Genomic DNA, 21,613 nt, shown 5'->3' with positions numbered 1-21,613 from the left:
ATGCCCATGCGGCCAGCTGAGCCAGTACAAGGGGATGATCTGTGGGGTTGCCCAGACGGCTAGGCCCTTCACAGTAGTTATTAACTCCTTTCAGCATTCCCCTATTCACTGAAGGGGGACTGCTGAAAGAGGTTAATAACTACTATGAAGGGGGGACTGCTGAAAGGGGTTAATAACTACTGTGAAGGGGGACTGCTGAAAGGGGTTAATAACTACTGTGAAGGGAGGACTGCTGAAAGGGGTTAATAACTACTGTGAAGGGGGACTGCTGAAAGGGGTTAATAACTACTGTGAAGGGGGACTGCTGAAAAGGGTTAATAACTACTGTGAAGGGGGACTGCTGAAAGGGGTTAATAACTACTGTGAAGGGGGACTGCTGAAAAGGGTTAATAACTACTGTGAAGGGGGACTGCTGAAAGGGGTTAATAACTACTGTGAAGGGGGACTGCTGAAAGGGGTTAATAACTACTGTGAAGGGAGGACTGCTGAAAGGGGTTAATAACTACTGTGAAGGGAGGATGAAAGGGGTTAATAACTACTGTGAAGGGAGGACTGCTGAAAGGGGTTAATAACTACTGTGAAGGGGGACTGCTGAAAGGGGTTAATAACTACTGTGAAGGGGGACTGCTGAAAGGGGTTAATAACTACTGTGAAGGGGGGACTGCTGAAAGGGGTTAATAACTACTGTGAAGGGGGACTGCTGAAAGGGGTTAATAACTACTGTGAAGGGGGACTGCTTGAAAGGGGTTAATAACTACTGTGAAGGGGGGACTGCTGAAAGGGGTTAATAACTACTGTGAAGGCCCTCCTCCCCTCTGTGATGGGGGGGTGGCTTCATGGGGTGGGGGCATGGCTTCACAGGGGCGTGATACAGTGGGCTTGTGCCCAGGATGTTTTCAGACCCTAGCAACGCCCCTGCTGTCTCCTATCTATCTATTTTTCTATCCATCCATCTATCTCATATTTATCTATCTATCTCATATCTATCTATCTATCTATCTATCTCGTTCTCTTTTCTGCTCTCCATCTTGCTATCCTCTGTCAGTCCTGCTTACCAAAAGGGTAATAATGGATTGTAATAATTAAACAAATAAACTAACTTACCTCAACGTAAACCATAGGAAGCTGCAATGGAAAGTGAGAAACACATTAAAACCTGGTAACATTTTATTATTAATAATAATAATAATAATAATAATAATAATAAAATGTATTTATATAGCACCCCATATCCCACAGCGCATTGCAAAATCATATTTTGATCATTTTCCCTTGCTCTGTGTTGTGAATTCCAAGCTATGACCACGGGGTAGAATACTAATGATGTGATATGAATACATGCAACATTATGAAGGGGTTTTCTGCGCTACAGATATTGATGACTGATCCTCAAGATATAACCAAAAAAAAAATAACCAAACCATTAACCCCATGAAAAATGAGGAGAACACTCATATAAAATATATGAAGTTTATTAAGACATAAAGTGAGCATACAATAACATAAGGCACAAGGTACTGGGAGGATGGGGCGCCCCATCCTCCCAGTACCCTGTGCCTTATGTTATTGTATGCTTACTTTATGTCTTAATAAACTTCATATATTTTATATGAGTGTTCTCCTCATTTTTCATGGGGTTAATGGTTTGGTTCTTTATTTTATTTTTTGGGTTACAGTAATATATGCTAGACCCCAGTGTATCTATGCACTTTATTGAGGTTTCTTATTGTTTGATCCTCAGGATATGTCATCAATATCAGATCCGTGGAGGTCCTACATTCGGCACCCCCACCAATCAGCTGTTTCAGGCTGCTGTACTGTTGGAGTCTATGGAGGTGAAGCAGATGGTCCAGTGTAGATAGTTCCAGTGCCGGTATGCTGCAGTACAGCTCTTAGGCACTCAAACAGAAGCTGAACTGCAGTACCCCAGAACGGCCACTACACCATCTGTGCTCCATACACAGTATAGTTTCCTACACCGCGGCAGTCTGATTGGTGGGCGGTCCTCCACCGATCTAATACTGATGACTTATCCTGAGGACAGGTCTTTAATATCTGTAGCCCAGAAGAGTCCTTAAAATAATTGGAAATAATACCTCACTGCTGAAATGGTGCTACCGTATAAATGTAAAGGGAAACCGTCTCCATGTAGCACTATTCCTTGTTCTGTTCCTGATCTTTTCCTTATTCTTTGAGCGGTGAGGTATGTTTTTTTTTGCATATATATTTCTAAGCTCTGATTTAGTAGTTTTGTTAAGAAAAAGTTTCATTGTTGCCAGGGCTCATAGCCTTTGGGACACCTCTGATTGACACCTCTGTTTATGCAAATTCATGCAGATAAAGCTATCAATCCTTGTGTGTGGGTGGGGGAAAGCAGGACTCTCTGGCTTTCTCCAGGAGTCCTGGCAGCATATAAACAAGGTGCTTAGGGTGCTGTTTTTCTCATGATTTTTTATTTTTATTGTCTTTTTTTTCTCTTCTGTATTTTTACGTCTTGAAAACTAATAAAAAAATAATATTAATTTAAAAAAACATATTCGCCATACCTTTTCAGACACCGCACGAAATGTTTCATCCAAGGCAGCAATACGAAACTGAACTAGAAAAAATAAGACATTTCGGTACAGTCATTAACATGCAACAAAAGGGAACTACCTGTAGGCTTCATGCAGCGACCGTATCCATATGTCGGTCCACAATCAAAGGATTTGCAAAACACAGACATCTTCTTTGTGCGTTCCGTATTTTTCTCACTCCCATCATTGGAATGGGCTACTCTTGTCCGCAATACGGACAGGAATAGGACATGTTCTATAATTTGCGGAGTGGACATACGGAGCTGTAAAAAATATGGATGTGTGCACGGCTCCGTAGAAATGAATGGGATTAAAATGCGGATAACACACAGATGAAAAATAAAGTGGTGTGCATGAGACCTAACATAGACATACCAGTCATACAATTACAAAAGAAAATTGAAGAAATAAAAATAATAGAGAGTCACCAAAATCTGTGAGAAAGACATTCATATATCCTCAGCAATCCTACCACCCATGAAAAGACAGATGCTGCTATGTGCAGTACATCACTATAATCCGATTGCTATATAGCCTAATACCAGACACCATAAATAATTCTAAAAAACAAAGATATGAGAGAAAACTGCAAAAACTGATGAATTTATACCGCCTCCATAGCCCCATTGGCGGACATTTAAGCCACCACTCGAATCAAGTAATTGCTTGGGGCTCCAAAGATCAGGTGGCCCCTTGCTGGTCATAAGTTCAGCTACACAGGGGAAACGGGGGGCCTTCCCTGTGTAGAGCTGTAGCAGAGGTACCAAGGCTCTACCTCAAAGAAAAGAATAGGGCTTAGCATGCTGGTGAGGGAAGTTCAGTGGCAGTGGCGTACATAGAGAAGTAAGGGCCCCATAGCAAGGATAAAATCAGGCCCCCCACACAGGACAGAAGGGTTTCCACCTAAACCCTTTAGATGACCCTTGGGCCATTTTTTCCACTGCTTCATTGGCTAAAAGTTGTTCCTGTTAGAGGGTAAAGTCTTGACCAAGTTTTCACCCCAGTAGAAGAGGGGATGATACCAACTGGACCCCCTCTTGCCCTGGGCCCTATAGCAGTCGCCTGGTCTGCCGCTATGGTAGTTACGCCCCTGTTCAGTGGTACAACAGGGGTGGAACTTGGCAGTGTAATGGGGGCTCCCAGACATAACTTTGCTAGGGGACCCAGAAATACTAAATATGTCCTTGCATAGGCCAAGCACCAGGCATACCATACTGTAGTGTATCAGTTTCTTTCAATTTGTACCTAGCGTTAGAAATAGAGATGAGTGAAACAATTTGAAGCAAATAGAATTCAACCAGAATTTTTTTAAAGTCAGGATTTTTGGGTGATTTTATTTGGGCAAATTTTGGGTATAGTTTTTGGTGATAGAAAGAGAGAGAGAGACTAGGTTTGATCTACAGTAATAAAAGATCCAATCTAATGGTTTTCAAAAGTAATATTGTGTTGTGCTGATCCACGAGGTGGAATGTGCGAGAAAATAAATTGTTGCCTTCTCCATTGCATGTTATACTAGTCAGGCATGTTCTCTGAGGCAACATACATCAGTATATACAGGTAAAACGTTTGTTGCTATATATGGTCTGTGAAGACAACTTTGTCTATCCTTATCAGAAAAATGGACCACTGGCCACTACGAAGACAACCCTTAAAGGGGTCGTCTAGGTTCAGAGCTGAACCCAGACATATCCCCATTTTCATCCAGGCAGCCCCTCTGACATGAGCATCAGAGCATTTCATGCTCCGATGCTCTCCCTTGCCCTGCATTAAATCGCGCAGGGAAAGGACTTTTTCTGGAGATCCGGTGACGTACCAGGCTCTCCATGGGTAAGTTAGGAGGAGGCTTCCACCAAGCAGTGTTCCTGGTGATGTCAACGACACCGATGGGTGGGCTTTAGCGTTGCCTTAGCCGATTTACAGGGTACACCAGCGCTAAAGCTCGCCCATTAGTGCCGGTGGCGTCCGCCTAGTTTACCCATGGAGACACCAGTACATCACCGGATCTCCAGAAAAAGCCCTTTCCCGCAAAAATAAGCGGTGAGAGCGGGCAGCCCTGACGCATATCCATTAGAGATATTGAACGGAGTGGAGGAGCTGAAGGGCAACTTGAGAAGTGCAGAAGGGGCAGAGTAGAGGCTGAGGATGGCTTGTAGAAAGGGTCCTGCGATACTGAAGGTTCGGAGGGTTTTGAATAAGAAAGACCAGTCGATCCGGTCAAAGGCCTTTTCTGCGTCAAGGCTCAAAATAACTGTGGGGGTCGAGGTACGTGTCGCCACATCAATCGTGACAGTCTCTTTCTAACAAAGCTAGACTAGCTCTGTACATGGATTCAGAGATCTCCCCATTCAATGCTCCAATTGCTCTGCTAGATTTATTTCAAGTTGATGGTTCACGGGGCATGTCTTTTCTTTTGCAGCTCTCTCCCTATCACAGCTCAGGGGAATGTGTCGTTTCTCAGGAAGCATGTCCTCCCTGTAACTGTCACAGCTTCTAACAGTAGATCTAGCTGGTGACAGTTGGAGGAAGGAACTAAGCATGTGCGACCACCTCAGTGATGTTACTGAGATGGACAGAGAGATGAGGAAAAGAACAAACAGCAGGTGGCGCTATGCAGATACAGTAACTCAGTAGCTATAATTAATTTTTAATTACATGCAAAAGTATTCATATCCAGGTGCTGGTTGCTGCAATGAAAAACACTCCGGACCACTGTTCAGTAATGCTCACCTTTCTGCCCAGGTTTGTATATGGCTTTGTCAGTCTGGATGAACACTAGGTTGTGTAGGGGTCTAATAAGAACGCTTTTTTTTTTCCTGAAGTGCAACGTGTTACCCACAACTTCTAGAGTGATGTATCCCACTCTTGCTTCATCAGAGGCAGGAGTCTGAAAGAATTAAACATTTTATTGTATTTCTATTGATTCATCCAGAGATCCAGTCACAATCCTGTTAGTCCTTATTGGAAACAGTCACCAAAGGTTTATCTGAGATATCCATAAATGTGGCCTGGAGTAAAGTTGACTGAGCATGCTGAATTTTGCATGATCGGCTGACCATGTATATGGGATGTGCAAGATGTGTGGCAATGGCTTACTCCCCTCTCTATATTCAGAAATAACTCTTGGCAGTCAGCCATTGAAGATGTTTGTCCACCTTAAAGGGGTTCCATCATGAAGACAACAAATCCCATGTGTCTGATAAGCAAAGGTCCAACTGCTGATCACAAGAACGGGGGCTGGTTCTCCATGTTTGAATAGACTGCCGGCCACATATGTGCGCTGCCAGTCTATTCAGCTCTGTGGGACTGCTAGGAGGCAACCAAGTGCTCGTAGTCGTCTTTCTTCAACAGTCCCATTGAGTTGAATGGAGCAGCAGACATGCATGTGTCTCTGGTTCCAATCAAATAGGAAGCAAGGGCCCCTGTTCTCGTGATCAATGGGGCCCCAGTAGTCAGACCACTGCCAATTGTCCTGTAGACAATCCCTCTATCAGTTTAGCTGAGCTTCCTGTCATGCAGTGGGACAATTTACAAACCGGATTCCAAAAAAGTTGGGACACTATACAAATCGTGAATAAAAACTGAATGCAATGATGTGGAGGTGCCAACTTCTAATATTTTATTCAGAATAGAACATAAATCACGGAACAAAAGTTTAAACTGAGAAAATGTACTATTTTAAGGTAAAAATATGTTGAATCAGAATTTCATGGTGTCAACAAATCCCCAAAAAGTTGGGACAAGGCCATTTTCACCACTGCGTGGCATCTCCCCTTCTTCTTACAAAACTCAACAGACGTCTGGGGACCGAGGAGACCAGTTTCTCAAGTTTAGAAATAGGAATGCTCTCCCATTCTTGTCTAATACAGGCCTCTAACTGTTCAATCGTCTTGGGCCTTCTTTGTTGCACCTTCCTCTTTATGATGCGCCAAATGTTCTCTATAGGTGAAAGATCTGGACTGCAGACTGGCCATTTCAGTACCCGGATCCTTCTCCTACGCAGCCATGATGTTGTGATTGATGCAGAATGTGGTCTGGCATTATCTTGTTGAAAAATGCAGGGTCTTCCCTGAAAGAGATGACGTCTGGATGGAAGCATATGTTGTTCTAGAACCTGAATATATTTTTCTGCATTGATGGTGCCTTTCCAGACATGCAAGCTGCCCATGCCACACGCACTCATGCAACCCCATACCATCAGAGATGCAGGCTTCTGAACTGAGCGTTCATAACAACTTGGGTTGTCCTTGTCCTCTTTGGTCCGGATGACATGGCGTCCCAGATTTCCAAAAAGAACTTCGAATCGTGACTCGTCTGACCACAGAACAGTCTTCCATTTTGCCACACTCCATTTTAAATGATCCCTGGCCCAGTGGAAAACGCCTGAGCTTGTGGATCTTGCTTAGAAATGGCTTCTTCTTTGCACTGTAGAGTTTCAGCTGGCAACGGCGGATGGCACGGTGGATTGTGTTCACTGACAATGGTTTCTGGAAGTATTCCTGAGCCCATTCTGTGATTTCCTTTACAGTAGCATTCCTGTTTGTGGTGCAGTGTCGTTTAAGGGCCCGGAGATCACGGGCATCCAGTATGGTTTTACGTCCTTGACCCTTATGCACAGAGATTGTTCCAGATTCTCTGAATCTTCGGATGATGTTATGCACAGTTGATGATGATAAATGCAAAGTCTTTGCAATTTTTCGCTGGGTAACACCTTTCTGATATTGCTCCACTATCTTTCTGCGCAACATTGTGGGAATTGGTGATCCTCTACCCATCTTGGCTTCTGAGAGACACTGCCACTCTGAGAAGCTCTTTTTATACCCAATCATGTTGCCAATTGACCTAATTAGTGTTAATTGGTCTTCCAGCTCTTCGTTATGCTTAAATTTACTTTTTCCAGCCTCTTATTGCTACTTGTCCCAACTTTTTGGGGATTTGTTGACACCGTGAAAATTTGAATCAACGTATTTTTCCTTTAAAATGATACATTTACTCGGATTAAACGTTTGATCTGTCATCTACGTTCTATTACAAATAAAATATTGACATTTGCCATCTCCACATCATTGCATTCAGTTTTTATTCACAATTTGTTTAGTGTCCCAACTTTTTGGGAATCCGGTTTGTATTTGCCCTACTGTAGATGACTATACAGTGCATGGGGTATATATGACACTTCCCAGAACTGAAATCACTAGACTGTGAATCATCAATGAAAGCTCAGTGATTACAGATCTGAAGCCAGCAGAATTGTGAATACAGCTCTGCACTATAAATGTAATGCAGAATCGGTTCAAAATCATCGATGTAATATATTCACAAACTTACTGAATTTTGTATGCACATCTTTTCTATATGCAAACCAGAATATGACTGTGGGTGCACAAATTGTGTAAAAATGCTAAAGTTTAAAAAAAAAAACACAATACAAAATGGTGGCATGAATGGTCACCAAGCATGTAATCGTTGACATCTATATTGACCAAACTGCCATACTTACTTTAAAAGTGACACAGTTGTCTTCTCCAGGTTGGGTGACCTTCTTTCTCCAGTAATGTTATGTTCTCTTTCCCTGTCTCCAGGGCCACAGTCACAGTAACAGACTCATTAAAATGGGACATCTGCAGGCAGAATCTCTGCTCATTGTTGGCCTTCAAGACAGTAGGAACCAACAGCATATATTTTCTGATGAAAGAAAAAACTAATATTAAAGTTCTTCATTTATTCTGGGGAAACATGTCTGATCATACTTCATTTTATTGTTTTTCTTTCAATAATTTCAGATTTTTTTATTTTTAGCAAAGGCATCTCCTAGATATTTTATCCATCAACATATGTATGCCAGTTGTGTGGCATTAATACATTGAGAAATATGGTGTACAGAATGAGAGCAATATTCATGAAGCAACTATTCCACTTTTTCCGACATATTAGTCAGATAAAGTGGGTGAGGAGGAGGGCCCCTTTTTTAAAAAAATGTACATTCAGGCACGGCCACTATACAACGTACTGCGCTGTGTTTGGTAGGCCTCAGTGCTCGTCCCTTTCGAGGAGCTGATCGTCGGTGGTGCAGGGAGTAGGACCTGCACCAGTCTGATATTCATGGCCTATCCTGAGGATTCTTCTGGAAACACCTACCACTCATTGTTACCAACTATGTACGCCATATTAACACATGAACTTATTGCCCAAGCCTGACTCTATTACATATTGATTTGGGTTTTCAATTTTCTGGACTGTTCCACACACACAGTTTGTGACCTTTGTGGGCAAATATGATCTGTTAGAAGCAATATATTTACATTACTAGTGCAAAACCAGTAACAAGCAGTACAGTATTTGCTAAACCTCTATCGCATCCAAAGTGCAGAGGCGTTTTACAAACTGCAAACTGTGCACACTGAAAATTGACCTTCCTATTGCAAAAATTTGGATTGCATGAGTTAACCTTTGGTAAAATATCTTTGGGCTCGATGGGTCTTTTTTAGTACATTGAACGTGTTAGGAATTTATCAAAATCGTGTGACTGAAAAACTGGTCGTGTTGCCCATAGTAACCAATCAGAGTGCAGCTTTCATTTTTCTAAAGTAGACTAAGAAATGAAAGTCGATCTCTGATTGGTTGCCATGGGTAACAAGCCCTGTTTTCCTGTTAGCTTTGAGGCCTAGGATGTGAGCACTACTTTAACATAAAATCTACAATCGCTCTGTAAATAGCAGCCTTCCCCACAATCAGCTGATCGCTGCGGATCCAAATTCTCTGGCTTTTTAAAGAGGTTTTCGGAGAGTTATATTGATGGCCTATCCTCTGGATAGGTCATCAATGTCTGATCGGTGGGTCAGCCGTTCGAAGAGGCCGCAACAGTCATGTGAGCACAGGCACATGCTCAGTCATATTCAAGTGAATGGGCCTGAGCTGAAATCACACAGCTGCTATACAATGTATGGCGCTGTGCTTGGTATGCTGTAATGAGGGGGCGGCCTCTTCAAACTACTGATATGTGGAGGTGTCCTTTGTCAGACCCCCTCCAATCTGATACTGATGACCTATCCTAAGGATAGAGCATCTGTAATAAGTTCCTGGAAACCCCCTTTAAATGAAAGCCCACCATGCAATATACAGTATGGGAGGTCAGGTCAGCAGAGCAACAGGTGCTCTTACAAAGTGGTCTCTGCCCTGGCTTATACAGGGAACTCTATCCTCTGTGGTGTCCATGTACCTAAAAAGACTATATAGAAAAGGGTTTTCATTAGGAGACAACCGCTTTTATGAGATTTTCTAAATATCCTAATCCTTGGGTCGTCTTAAAATTCCTTAACAAGTATCTGGTCTTACAAAACTGTTCCCTATTGCTTCCGGTTGACAAGGAGTCAATCACTGAAGAAATCAGAAGATACACTGCCAGTCTAAGGGCTGTTTTACGAGGAATGTTCATTCTCGAACATTGCCTTCTTGATAGATGCTTTTACATGTATGGGGATGAATGAACCTTGCTACGATTGTTCGTCCCCATTCAGATTTATAGTTTGACAAGCAGCACATCCTTATTTACACGGCGCGATGTGCTGCCGAGACTCATTTTGGTGTTTCTCATCATAGGCTTACCTTCTACCTATGATCCTTAGTTGTCCTACAAAATCTCACTAGACAAATATATAAAGTGCAAAGTGCATAGAGGAGAGGGTAACCAAGGGAGAATCAACTGCCAATTGTATACAGACTGGACTACATTGGTCTGTATACAATTGCCAGTTGATTCTCCCTTGGTTGCGCTCTCCTCTATGCACTTTGCACTTTATATATTTGTCTAGTGAGATTTTTTTCTTGCTGTTAGTTTGGGAGTGTTTGGAATTATCTGCAACTATTTATTGACAAAGTATATGTAGTCTGTGTTTTGTCCTGTGTCTGTATAAGCCACCTATACATGTATTTTATTACATTTGGTAATTGTACAATAAACCTTTTTCTATTATCAATTGCTGTGTATTGTATTTTTAGGGGTTATCTACATATATACTATATGTAGAAAAGTATTGGGACACACCTCTTAATTAGTATTGGTCGAGCACCAAATTACTCATGTGTTCTGGTGCTCGAGTAGAACACTTCCCGATGCTTGTGTGCTCTACAGAGCACCCGAGCACAATGGAAATCCCCGAGCATTAAACCAGGCACCCCCTGCTCTGAAGAGGGGAGGCTGTCGGGACTCTAGTTCGGCTTAGGAGTCCCTGCTCTGACTCCATAGCTATGTCCATATATGGAGTCAGTGCTTGGGGACACCCAGTGTATGTAAATCTAATTTAGCCTCTATTTCTGAAAGGTTTCTGGTGGGATTCGAACTCACAACCTTCTACATTACTAGTATTAAGTATTCCTATACAGCATATTCATATTTATTTATTTTTTAAATAACTGACCATGCAGCTCTATAGTGTAGTGGATAAGGTTCTTGATTGTAATGTAGAAGGTTTTGGGTTCGAATCCCACCAAAAACTTTTCAGAAATAGAGGCTTAATTAGATATAAACATATATATACGTTTTTAGCCATAATATATTTACATATATTATTATATATTTATAATATATTATAATATACAGTACAGACCAAAAGTTTGGACACACCTTCTCATTCAAAGAGTTTTCTTTATTTTCATGACTATGAAAATTGTAGATTCACACTGAAGGCATCAAAACTATGAATTAACACATGTGGAATTATATACATAACAAAAAGTGTGAAACAACTGAAAATATGTCATATTCTAGGTTCTTCAAAGTAGCCACCTTTTGCTTTGATTACTGCTTTGCACACTCTTGGCATTCTCTTGTTGAGCTTCATAAGGTAGTCACCTGAAATGGTTTTTGTGTGACGCAGAAAAGGTGAACGGATGGACTCTACATGCCTGGTTCCCACTGTGAAGCATGGAGGAGGAGGTGTGATGGTGTGGGGGTGCTTTGCTGGGGACACTGTTGGGGATTTATTCAAAATTGAAGGCATACTGAACCAGCATGGCTACCACAGCATCTTGCAGCGGCATGCTATTCCATCCGGTTTGCGTTTAGTTGGACCATCATTTATGTTTCAACAGGACAATGACCCCAAACACACCTCCAGGCTGTGTAAGGGCTATTTGACCATGAAGGAGAGTGATGGGGTGCTGCGCCAGATGACCTGGCCTCCACAGTCACCGGACCTGAACCCAATTGAGATGGTTTAGGGTGAGCTGGACCGCAGAGTGAAGGCAAAAGGGCCAACAAGTGCTAAGCATCTCTGGGAACTCCTTCAAGACTGTTGGAAGACCATTTCAGGTGACTACCTCTTGAAGCTCATCAAGAGAATGCCAAGAGTGTGCAAAGCAGTAATCAAAGCAAAAGGTGGCTACTTTGAAGAACCTAGAATATGACATATTTTTTGTTATGTATATAATTCCACATGTGTTAATTCATAGTTTTGATGCCTTCAGTGTGAATCTACAATTTTCATAGTCATGAAAATAAAGAAAACTCTTTGAATGAGAAGGTGTGTCCAAACTTTTGGTCTGTACTGTACGTTAATATATTATGGCTAAAACATCAGTAGTAGTGTCCCACATATTATGCATTGATATACTGTATATCAGAAGTATGATTTTATATACTGTGCGTATATATATATATATAATATAATTTTTATTTATTTTTTGTAATTACACATTTTTTTCCAATTACTAAAAGAAATATAAAATATATACATTTAATTTAGCCTCTATTTCTGAAATGTTTCTGGCGGGATTTGAACTCACAACTTTCTACATTACAGCCAAGAATTTTATCCACTACACCAGGGATGCTCAACCTGTGGCCCTCCAGCTGTTGTAAAACTACAACTCCCACCATGCCTTTCTGTAGGCTGAAAGCTGTAGCCTGTCCGGGAATGATGGGAGTTGTAGTTGTGCAACAGCTGGAGGGCCACAGGTTGAGCATGCCTGCACTACACTATAGAGCTGCATAACCAGTTACTTTAAAAAATAAAATAAAAAATATATGAGACTTCTGCTGTATAGGAATACTTACTACTAGAAGGTATTCCTATACAGCAGAAGTCATATTATTTTTTTTTTTAAGTAACTGGCCATGCAGCTCTATAGTGTAGTGGTTAACATTCTTGGCTGTAATGTATAAGGTTGCGAGTTCAAATCCCACCAGAACTTTTCAGAAATAGAGGCTAAATTAGATTTAAATACACTGACTTGAGCATCACGCTCAAGCACACGCGATATTCGGCCAAACACCATAATGTGCTGAGTATAGAGATGCTTGAGCCCAACTGGTGTTCGGCCGAGCATGCTTGCCCAACACTGCTCTTAATCATTGAATTCTGGTGTTTCATTCAGTCACATTACTACAGGTGTATAAAATCCAGCTCTCGTTCATGCAATTTGTCTTTACAAACATCTGTGAAAGGACAGCTCTTTATAAAGAGCTCACTGAATTTCAGTGTGGTCCTGTAATAGGATGGCATCACTGCCACAAGCCAGTTCGTGAAATTTCTTCATCCCTAGATATTCCACCATGAATTGCGAGTGGTATTTTTGCAAAGAGAAGCCACAGAAACTCAAATAGTAGATCACGTACAGAGTGAGGTGACAGAGTTTTGAGGAACATAAGGGGTCATTTATTAAGGCCAGTCTTAATAACCCCTATATCTGGCAGTGGATCTGCGGAAGTTATAAAGGGGTATTGGCCTCTACATCAATCGCCAGTTTTAGTCTACGCCAACTTCCTTCCTGGCTTACATTTAGACCATTTTCTACCCCTAAAATAGGCGTAGAAAATGACTAATTAGATGGCCCTACTGGCCCGTCCCTTTTCCCGCCCACTTTTTTAGACATGGCGTGAGCAGGGAAAAGTAGCAGATTGCGGCGCAACTAATCTGCACCAGTAGAAATCCTTTCCAGAAGAGTGGAATCCATGAATAATTCACATTGAATTTTATACTGATGACCTATCCTCTGGGGGTTGTTACCAGGGACCCCCACCGATCAGCTGTTTCAGAAGGCACCGGTGCTCACAGTAGCACCACAGCCTTCTCCCAGCTTTTCCTAGGCCAGTGCAGACAAATTCATTGATCACATGGCCTAGGTGCAGCTCAGCCCCATGAAAGTGAATGGGACTGAGAGAGATACCAAGCATGACTACTATACAATGTGCAGCACTGGAGCTCGGTGAGCACGTAGAAGGCCGCGGCGCTCAGAAGAATGCTCGTGCCTTCTCAAACAGCTGATCAGCAGGGTCCCGGATGTCGGACCTCCACCGATCACATACTGATTACCTATCCAGATGATAAGTCATCAGTATTAAAGTCTCAGAAATCCCATTAAAAATGTCCCCTGTGTGGACTAAGGGGGTCATTTACTAAGCTGAGGTGCGCCTAAATTAGGACTTCGCCCCGCTTATGGCAGGTCTAAAATTAGGGGCGTGGCGGGGAAGGGGACGGCTGGCCTGTCTCATCCATCATTTTCTACTCCTGTTTTAGGCGGAAGCTGTCTTACATTAAGAACTGGCTATGGCTCTTCATAACTTTGCCGGATACTCTGCCAGCTATGGGTCTTTATTAAGAACTGAATCTAAAATGCCGATCTTAATAAGTGTGCTCCTAAATGTGTTAGAACTGACCTAATCATAAAATAGCTACTATAGAAAATCTCCTATCATTCCCTGCAGAAATTGTACACTACACCTACCCAACAAACATGTTGCATTTAGACTTTCTGCACATTGAAGTAATTTCCTCTTATTTATATGTGCTGCAATATTTTCCTAGCCTGGAGAGAAAAAAGGGCATAGTTGGGCTGTTATTACTGGAATCTACATAGCCATATGTAGTAACAGGGTCCATGAATACAGGTTTTAGGTGGTTATTCCTTTATTTTACACAGGAGTCATATGGTCTTCTTAAAAGCTATACAATAATTCTATATTTTAAACAGAAGTCATAAAAGGTAGGGGTCCAGCAGCTGGAACCCACCTAGATCCAGATTGTAGTGATCTGGTGCTGACCATCAATGCAGAAATGTCCTATTCATACTTGGTCACTCTTCAATGAATTAAAGTCAGTTAAAGACCAGTATTCTGGGGAAGGCAGAGGGACTCCGGGGAGGACCTCCTGGATTGCCTGTGATTTCTCAAAATAGGTCATGGATTGCTCACTGATCCAAACCCATGTATTAATCCTGCACCTATGTTGTTTTTTTTAAAATATATTTATTCCCTCTACTTATGGGGACCCTGTGGGGACCACTCTGAGTGCAATCTTATGGGGTAACCTATTAGGGGTTTCTAAAGGGATTTGCCCACAAACATCTATCACCTATCCACAGGATAGGTAATAAATGTGTGATCTCTGGAGGTCCAACCACTGGTACCCATGTGATTACCACTCCATTCACTATCTATATGACTGCCAAGTATAGTGCTTGACTATCTCTGAGAGTCTCACAGAAGTGAATGGCCACGCGTCTGCTTGACTTGTCTAATCCCACTGGTGACCTCCATCATCATGATCACTGGGTGTTCCACCAGCCATCGTATCAGCTATCCTTTGAACAGGTGGTAAATGTTGTTCATGGGCCAACCCCTTTACTATGAACTTTCTCTGATTGCCTTTATTTATGGAGATGCTCATGCTCCATTTACTTGGTAACTCTTGCTCTGTTTATGGGACATACTTGTACTGTTTATTGGCCACTCCTGTCTGTGCAGGAACTCTAGTTCAGTTTATTGGGACATAGCAACCTTCTTCATGAGGGCACTTTTACTTTGTTTATGGGGTGCTCTGGTTCTGCTTATGAAGGGACCCTCTCTCTGCTTGTGGAGCACTCTGGCTTTTTGCATACAGACACACTTACTCAGCTTATGGTCACCATGGCTCTGTTTCAGGGCACTAGGACATTGTAGAAAGAGTATTGTTGCTACTATTATAAGGGAGAAGTCAAAATTTTGGGGAAGGGTTATATGAAAATAAAATAAATCAAATGATCAAATTCTCCTTAAAAACTACTTTTGCAACTGTTAGAAAATGTAGTATATTAACAACTGTTTTTTGGGTGCAAACATGGTTCAAAATTTACTAGACCTGTGCCAAATGCAAAAAAAATCTGCATATAGATGTAGAGGGTTTTGGTGCAAATCCTATATGGTGGAGCATGCTCTCTAAAACCCCAAATGTTTCTCAAATTTCAATTTGTAATATTTTTCTTCCACAGATCCCTTCCTTAACACCCGTCTTAAGATTCCTTTTTTTGGTGTGCAATATAAGGGTGTGCAATTCAGCTGCTGTTTTGTAAATCAATGTTTAAACTCAAAAAAAGTCTTTCATCCATTGTAAACTGTGTCCAGTGGTTCCACCTCGAAGGCATATGAACAGCTGGTGTCCAAAAAGGATGACCTATAAATATTTGTGTCTTTGGGAAAATAGCTTCCAGGCATCTTGGTCTCTACTGAGGATTCCACCTACCCAACAAAAAGATCAAAAGAGGTGCTAAAATGTCACCCGTGGTGGCTGTAACTTTAAATGGGACATTCCTATGATCAACAAGTGCCTAGAGGCAGAACTAGAGAGAAGAAGAAGAAAGAGTAAAAGAGAGCAATAAATGTTCTTGTTCTTATGTCACTGGTCTTCTATGTCAACCTTCCTCTCATAGGTGTTATAGCACTCATCGGGTGGCTGTCCTGCATTCATTTATATCATCTAGGTCAATTATTCGGATGTGCACCAGTACACAGTATATACTGAACACTGACCATTTATAGTCGATGGGCCAATTCACATTTGCGGTTTTCTGCACGGACCACTTGCAGCATGCACCCTTAAGCTCTCATGTTCTTAAAAGACTCACGTATATTATTGGGTGTGACTCTTTATACACAGCAAACAAAAAGTCTGGAATATGTAAAAAAAAAAATCAAGGAAGGATTTCTCAATGTTCCCTTAAGGGATTAGTCTTAATCTGGTGGTTTTGGCTCTGATTAATAAAATCTAATCTACTTAAGACGTTAATGACACATGTATTATTTGCAGTTGTGTAATTCCTTCATTTGTGGATACATTGAATGACAAAACAGCCATAAGGTATGCTCACAAGCTGGGATAGTGTCATGCGAAGACCGGAATCCATGTTTTATTTTTTTAGCTTTTTTGGGCAAAAGCAATACTGACTTTTGATTCCCTTTGTCAGTAGGGTGGGTTTCAACACTCATCAGCATTGATTGGTTAGTATCAGAGTGTGCAGTTTCGGACTAGGATGGCCTAGGGTCCACCCATGGAATGGATTCTGGGGGCCCCCCTATAGCTAGTTCTATGGAAATATCACTTGTTTTTTTTTTTTAAAGCGGTTCTATAGGCTTTGCAGAAAAGCCTGGAGCGTCTTTATACTCCAGGTTTTTTTTTTTGCAAAACCTGGAGAATCGTTTTATACCTTCACACACATGAATATTACACCAAACAGTGCTAGATTGTGCACTACCATATATCTCAGTGAGTTAATATGGATGACTCTGATCGTGGGACTCTGACATCCTGGACTTCCCACAAATCATCACAATAAAAGAAGCTTAGCACCCCTTTTTTGGTTTACACAGACGCAGTGGCTCACCCATAAGGCAGCTTTGCCTAACAGTGTCTACGTGGATAAGCATAGCTATGGCCAAACGTACTTGCATAAAGAGGATGCAGAAGTCATAGGAACACCATGTCTCCTTCAGTGTCATAATCAGCGGGGATGAAACCATAGTGCCTCACTTTTAGGGTAAAACCACAGTCCAGCTGCCGCACATCATCAAAACACAGCCAACTATGATGACGGATCGCTGTGTAATTTACCACAAAATCATGCGTCCATTGGCCGCCGTCAGTAGGTGGGGATTTGGACATGTTTGGCAGCTGGACCCTGTTATCTTGCCCTTAGTTAATCCTGTCAAAATGTACAAAATGCCAACGGGCCATCGACCTAAGAGCAATCCCTCCTAGACCTTCTCCTCCACAAGAACCTAGTAATGCGTATGTACCATGCACGGGTTTTGCGCATGGCGTTATATGGCTTGAGGACTTGATCAGAGAGATCAACTCCTCCCATATACTGATTGTAGTCGACGACACAATTGGGCTTGAGGACCGTTGCCGAGGTACCTTGCACAGGGACAGGGGTGATGCCGTTACCGTGAATTGTGGACAGTACAAGGACATCCCTCTTGTCCTTATATCTGACCAGCAACAGGTTTCCACTGGTAGGGGCACGGGTCTCTCCCCTGGGGAAAGGTACCTGGAGAGGGTGGGTAGGGAGGCCGAGTTGATTTTTCTGCATGGTCCCACAAGCGGACGTGGATCTGGCGGCGAGGGACTGGAACAAGGGGATACTAGTATAAAACCACGTACAGGTGGTAACCCTTATCTAGCAGTGGGTGCATAACGTCCCACACAAGTTTCCTGCTAACACCCAGAGTGGGGGGGACATTCTGGGGGTTCAATACGGGAATCTCGCCCCTCGTATACACGAAACTTGTAAGTGTACCCTGAGGTACTCTCACAAAGTTTGTACAGCTTCACGCAATACCTCGCCCACTTAGAGGGAATATACTGGCGGAAAATGATTCTCCCCTTGAAAGCAATGAGAGACGCATCAACAGTCACCTCCCTTCCAGGTACAAAGGCCTCTAAAAATTTGGCCTTGAAGTGATCGATGACCGACCTGATTTTGTACAGGCGGTCATAGGCAGGATCACCTCGTGGGGACATGCTTCATTATCTGCATAATGCAGGCATTTCCAAATGGCCTCAAAATGGGAATGTGTCGTGGCCATACAGTAGAGTGGGGTCTGGTAGAGGACGTCCCCACTCCAGTACTGCCTGACACAGTTTTTTTTTTACTAGGCCCATGTGCAACACTAGGCCCCAAAACGTCCTCATCTCGGCTGCACTGACCGGAGTCCAGCCACTGGACCTAGCCAAAAAAGAGCCTGGGTGTTGAGCAATGAACTGTTGGGCGTACAAGTTCGTTTGCTTCACCATTCACAAAGTGGTCACTGAAAAAAAAAAAAAAAAGTCATATTCAGTGAAGCCCACTGTGGGAATCTGGATTCCTGGCTGGCCAACAAAATCAGGAATCACGGTCTCAAAATCCTCTGGGGTACACCATGAAAGTTCACCGGTAGGGGGCTCAGGTGGACTTATCTGGTGGGCCGGAAAACTAGTACGAGCCCCAGAGCTCTTCATACTAGTGTGGGCCGCCTTGGGGGCTCATCATCATCACTAGATGATGACGGAGGACGCGGATGACAAGAGGAAAGTGGGGTCATCCTCGTCCTCACTGGGGGTCTCGGAGTCGGAGGCAAGCAGGGCCGAGAACGTCTGGCGGGCCATAGGGGAGTTTGTGTGTGTGGAAAACTTTATTTAGTGTGAATGTGTGTGGGAAGACGGGTGTTCGCGTACACTTACCCCTAAACCTAACAGAAAAAAAAAAACTAACTAAAAAAAATGAAAGCCCAAAAATATAAAAAATTTAAAAGATCCAAACTTGTTGATCAGCGGTCCGAAACTGATCAGTGGTGGGGTGGGCGATGCGCTAACAGCGTCCTTCCATTAAGAGTGCCGGCCACAGTCAACGTACGCACACAAAACAAACAAAAACGCTTTCGCCCCCAAAAATTTGTGTTAGGGTGGTGGGGGTCAAGCTGCAGCACCCCTGGGGGGTCTAGGGTCACACAACAGAGTGTGCTGTGGACACCAGACACCCGATCAGGGTGATGCTGAAAAAATACTTTTTTTTCCCCTAAACTCTCCCTGCCTAATCTAAGCTGTCCCTAAGTACCTTTTTAGTGCCAGATGGCACTGTGGTGGCTCAGATGGGGGGTGCTGGGCACAGATTGGGGGTGCTGGGCACAGATCCACGAGACTCCTGTCTCCACAGCTCCAGGACGCAGTGTGGAGGAGGAGGAGAGCAGAGGATCTGGGGGAAGTTTAACCCCCGCCCGTGCAGCCAATAGGAAGCGATCCTGGGAGGTGATGTCACCGCCACCTCCCAGGATCTAAGAATGGGGATTGGTGGTGTATTATCACACCACCGATCACCATCCTATTCCGGGTTATCAGGTCACCGGAGAATTGACTTGCGGTTTGCTGCGATACGGGGGGGGGGGGGAGGGGTCACAGGGAAATACACAGGGCGTACAGGTACACCCTGTGTCCTTAGGTACCGGGACATCAGGGCGTACCTGTACGCCTTATGTCCCTAAGAGGTTAAAGGGGTATTTTTCTTTTTTTTTTACCGCTGGGACACCCGTCAATTCTGTTGTAATTCTGCAGCAATTTCATATGGGTCCCAGCAGTTTAACTCAGTCATGGCACAACCTTGTTATATGCCACACTCTTAATGGAAGAAAACCCCTTAACTGCTAAATGCGGAACAGTTTTGCTATAGATAAGGTATGAAAATTTGGAAACTGGATTGAGGTCTCAGTGGATGATGCAGAATGGGTAGCTGGGTGCTTCTCTGTACACAGGTAACCCAAAAATGTATTCCATGTAGAAGCTGCATGTACACGTTGGCAGTTTCGCCATTTTTTGGTGCCCCATGAAAAGTTTTGTCTGAGAGGCCCCCATCGCATTGTTAAGCGCTACCCTCATTGGCCCACTATGCCCCACTCTCAGCTTATCGGTGCAGCCTAGACACTTCTGTACAGCTGGGAAGGGCCCCACCACCACCCTGGGCCCCTGTGCAATTGCAGACATATTCCACAGCGCTTTGTAAACATGGGGAGAACATACAAACTCCACGCATATTTTGTCCTTGGTCAGATTCAAACCTTGGACCACAGCTGCAAAAAAACTGTGCTAACCACTGAGCCACCATGCTGCCTGAGTGTCCACCCTTTTAATTTTGTTATTTTCAGCCAACTACTTGAGGTCAGCAGGGGCTCCCTGATCTCTTGGGGCCCCAAGCAGTTGCTTGGTTTGTGTAGTTGTTCACGCATGAATTCACTCCATGGACAGGCTGAAAACTAGCTGTCTGCATAGAAATCAATTTCCAAGACTTGCCCATAGAGTAAGATGTATATAGGTGAGCATACAGTACGTCTAGTAACACATACATGGACCACGGGACTGAAACATTGACTTTGTGAAGGTAGTAAAAAAGCAAGTTTTTAATATTTAGTTTTCAGTCGAATGTTAAATTCAAGGTGTTACCTCATTTTATATATTTTTAAGGCACATGCACAATATACTATGAACCAAATACTACAGCCGTGGGCAAAAATAATACTAATAGCAAGAAAAATCTTCATAAAAATGACAAGGTCGATATGGATGACAGAGCAGAAGATAATCATGCTGGCCTGGAAGTTTGTGCCATAGGAGCTAACAATCTAAAGTGCAGAGAATAACGTGGTAACAATGACGAGGAGATGGAGGTTTTACTTACGGTTGAGGCTCTGAGAAATCTGCTCCATGGATGAGGGTCAGGAGCAGGCACAGTCCAAGAGCTGATCTCGACATGCTGCTGGCCAGATATCACATTCAGTAGGAAGAATGCTGGAGGGAGATGGCTTTATAAAGCCGAGCCTGTGGACAGCCCCCCTGGCATGCACGTATTGCACAAAGACTGACCCCTTGCACAAGGACTGCTCTGTCAGGGATGAAACTTGTTTGCGTTGCCTTGGGTCTGTGTACTGAACTGTTTTCTTGAATCCTATCCTATTACTGTGTTTTCATGGCCTCCTGCCCAGGTACACAGGATTTCTAAACTGCCATGGGCATTTCAAGACATTGTTAACTCTGCTGCCATCACTGGGGCAACTTTTTTTTTTTAACACAAGGAGATAAATGGCGGTGTAAAGTTTCAGACTGGCACACAATGTAATTCAGTGTGCATTACAGGCACCTGCACGTAACCCCCCCTCGCCGCTCCGAAGAAAACTTCCCTGAGAGTATGTTACCGTCCCATCCGGAGAAACGCGCAGGTCACATAAGCTCTTGATCCATTTGCTGGTTGGTAAAGCTGCAGCC

The 21,613-nt window shown here is 43.1% G+C and overlaps 1 protein-coding gene across 1 annotated transcript in view; it reads right to left on the bottom strand.

The window, feature by feature from the left end:
• Positions 1-21,187, bottom strand: part of LOC122941800 (alpha-2-macroglobulin-like) — a 77,986-nt gene extending 56,799 nt beyond the window's left edge. Inside the window, 6 exon segments of the mRNA XM_044299241.1 lie at positions 1,105-1,125; positions 2,547-2,599; positions 5,304-5,460; positions 8,074-8,112; positions 8,114-8,258; positions 21,030-21,187. Coding sequence (XP_044155176.1) covers positions 1,105-1,125; positions 2,547-2,599; positions 5,304-5,460; positions 8,074-8,112; positions 8,114-8,258; positions 21,030-21,103 — 489 coding nt within the window. The 5' untranslated portion in view covers positions 21,104-21,187.
• Positions 21,188-21,613: the final 426 nt, after the last annotated feature.

This window comes from Bufo gargarizans, chromosome 6 (genome assembly GCF_014858855.1).
Source record: "Bufo gargarizans isolate SCDJY-AF-19 chromosome 6, ASM1485885v1, whole genome shotgun sequence".
Lineage (NCBI taxonomy): Eukaryota > Metazoa > Chordata > Amphibia > Anura > Bufonidae > Bufo > Bufo gargarizans.
This window is presented reverse-complemented; position numbering and strand designations above follow the sequence as displayed.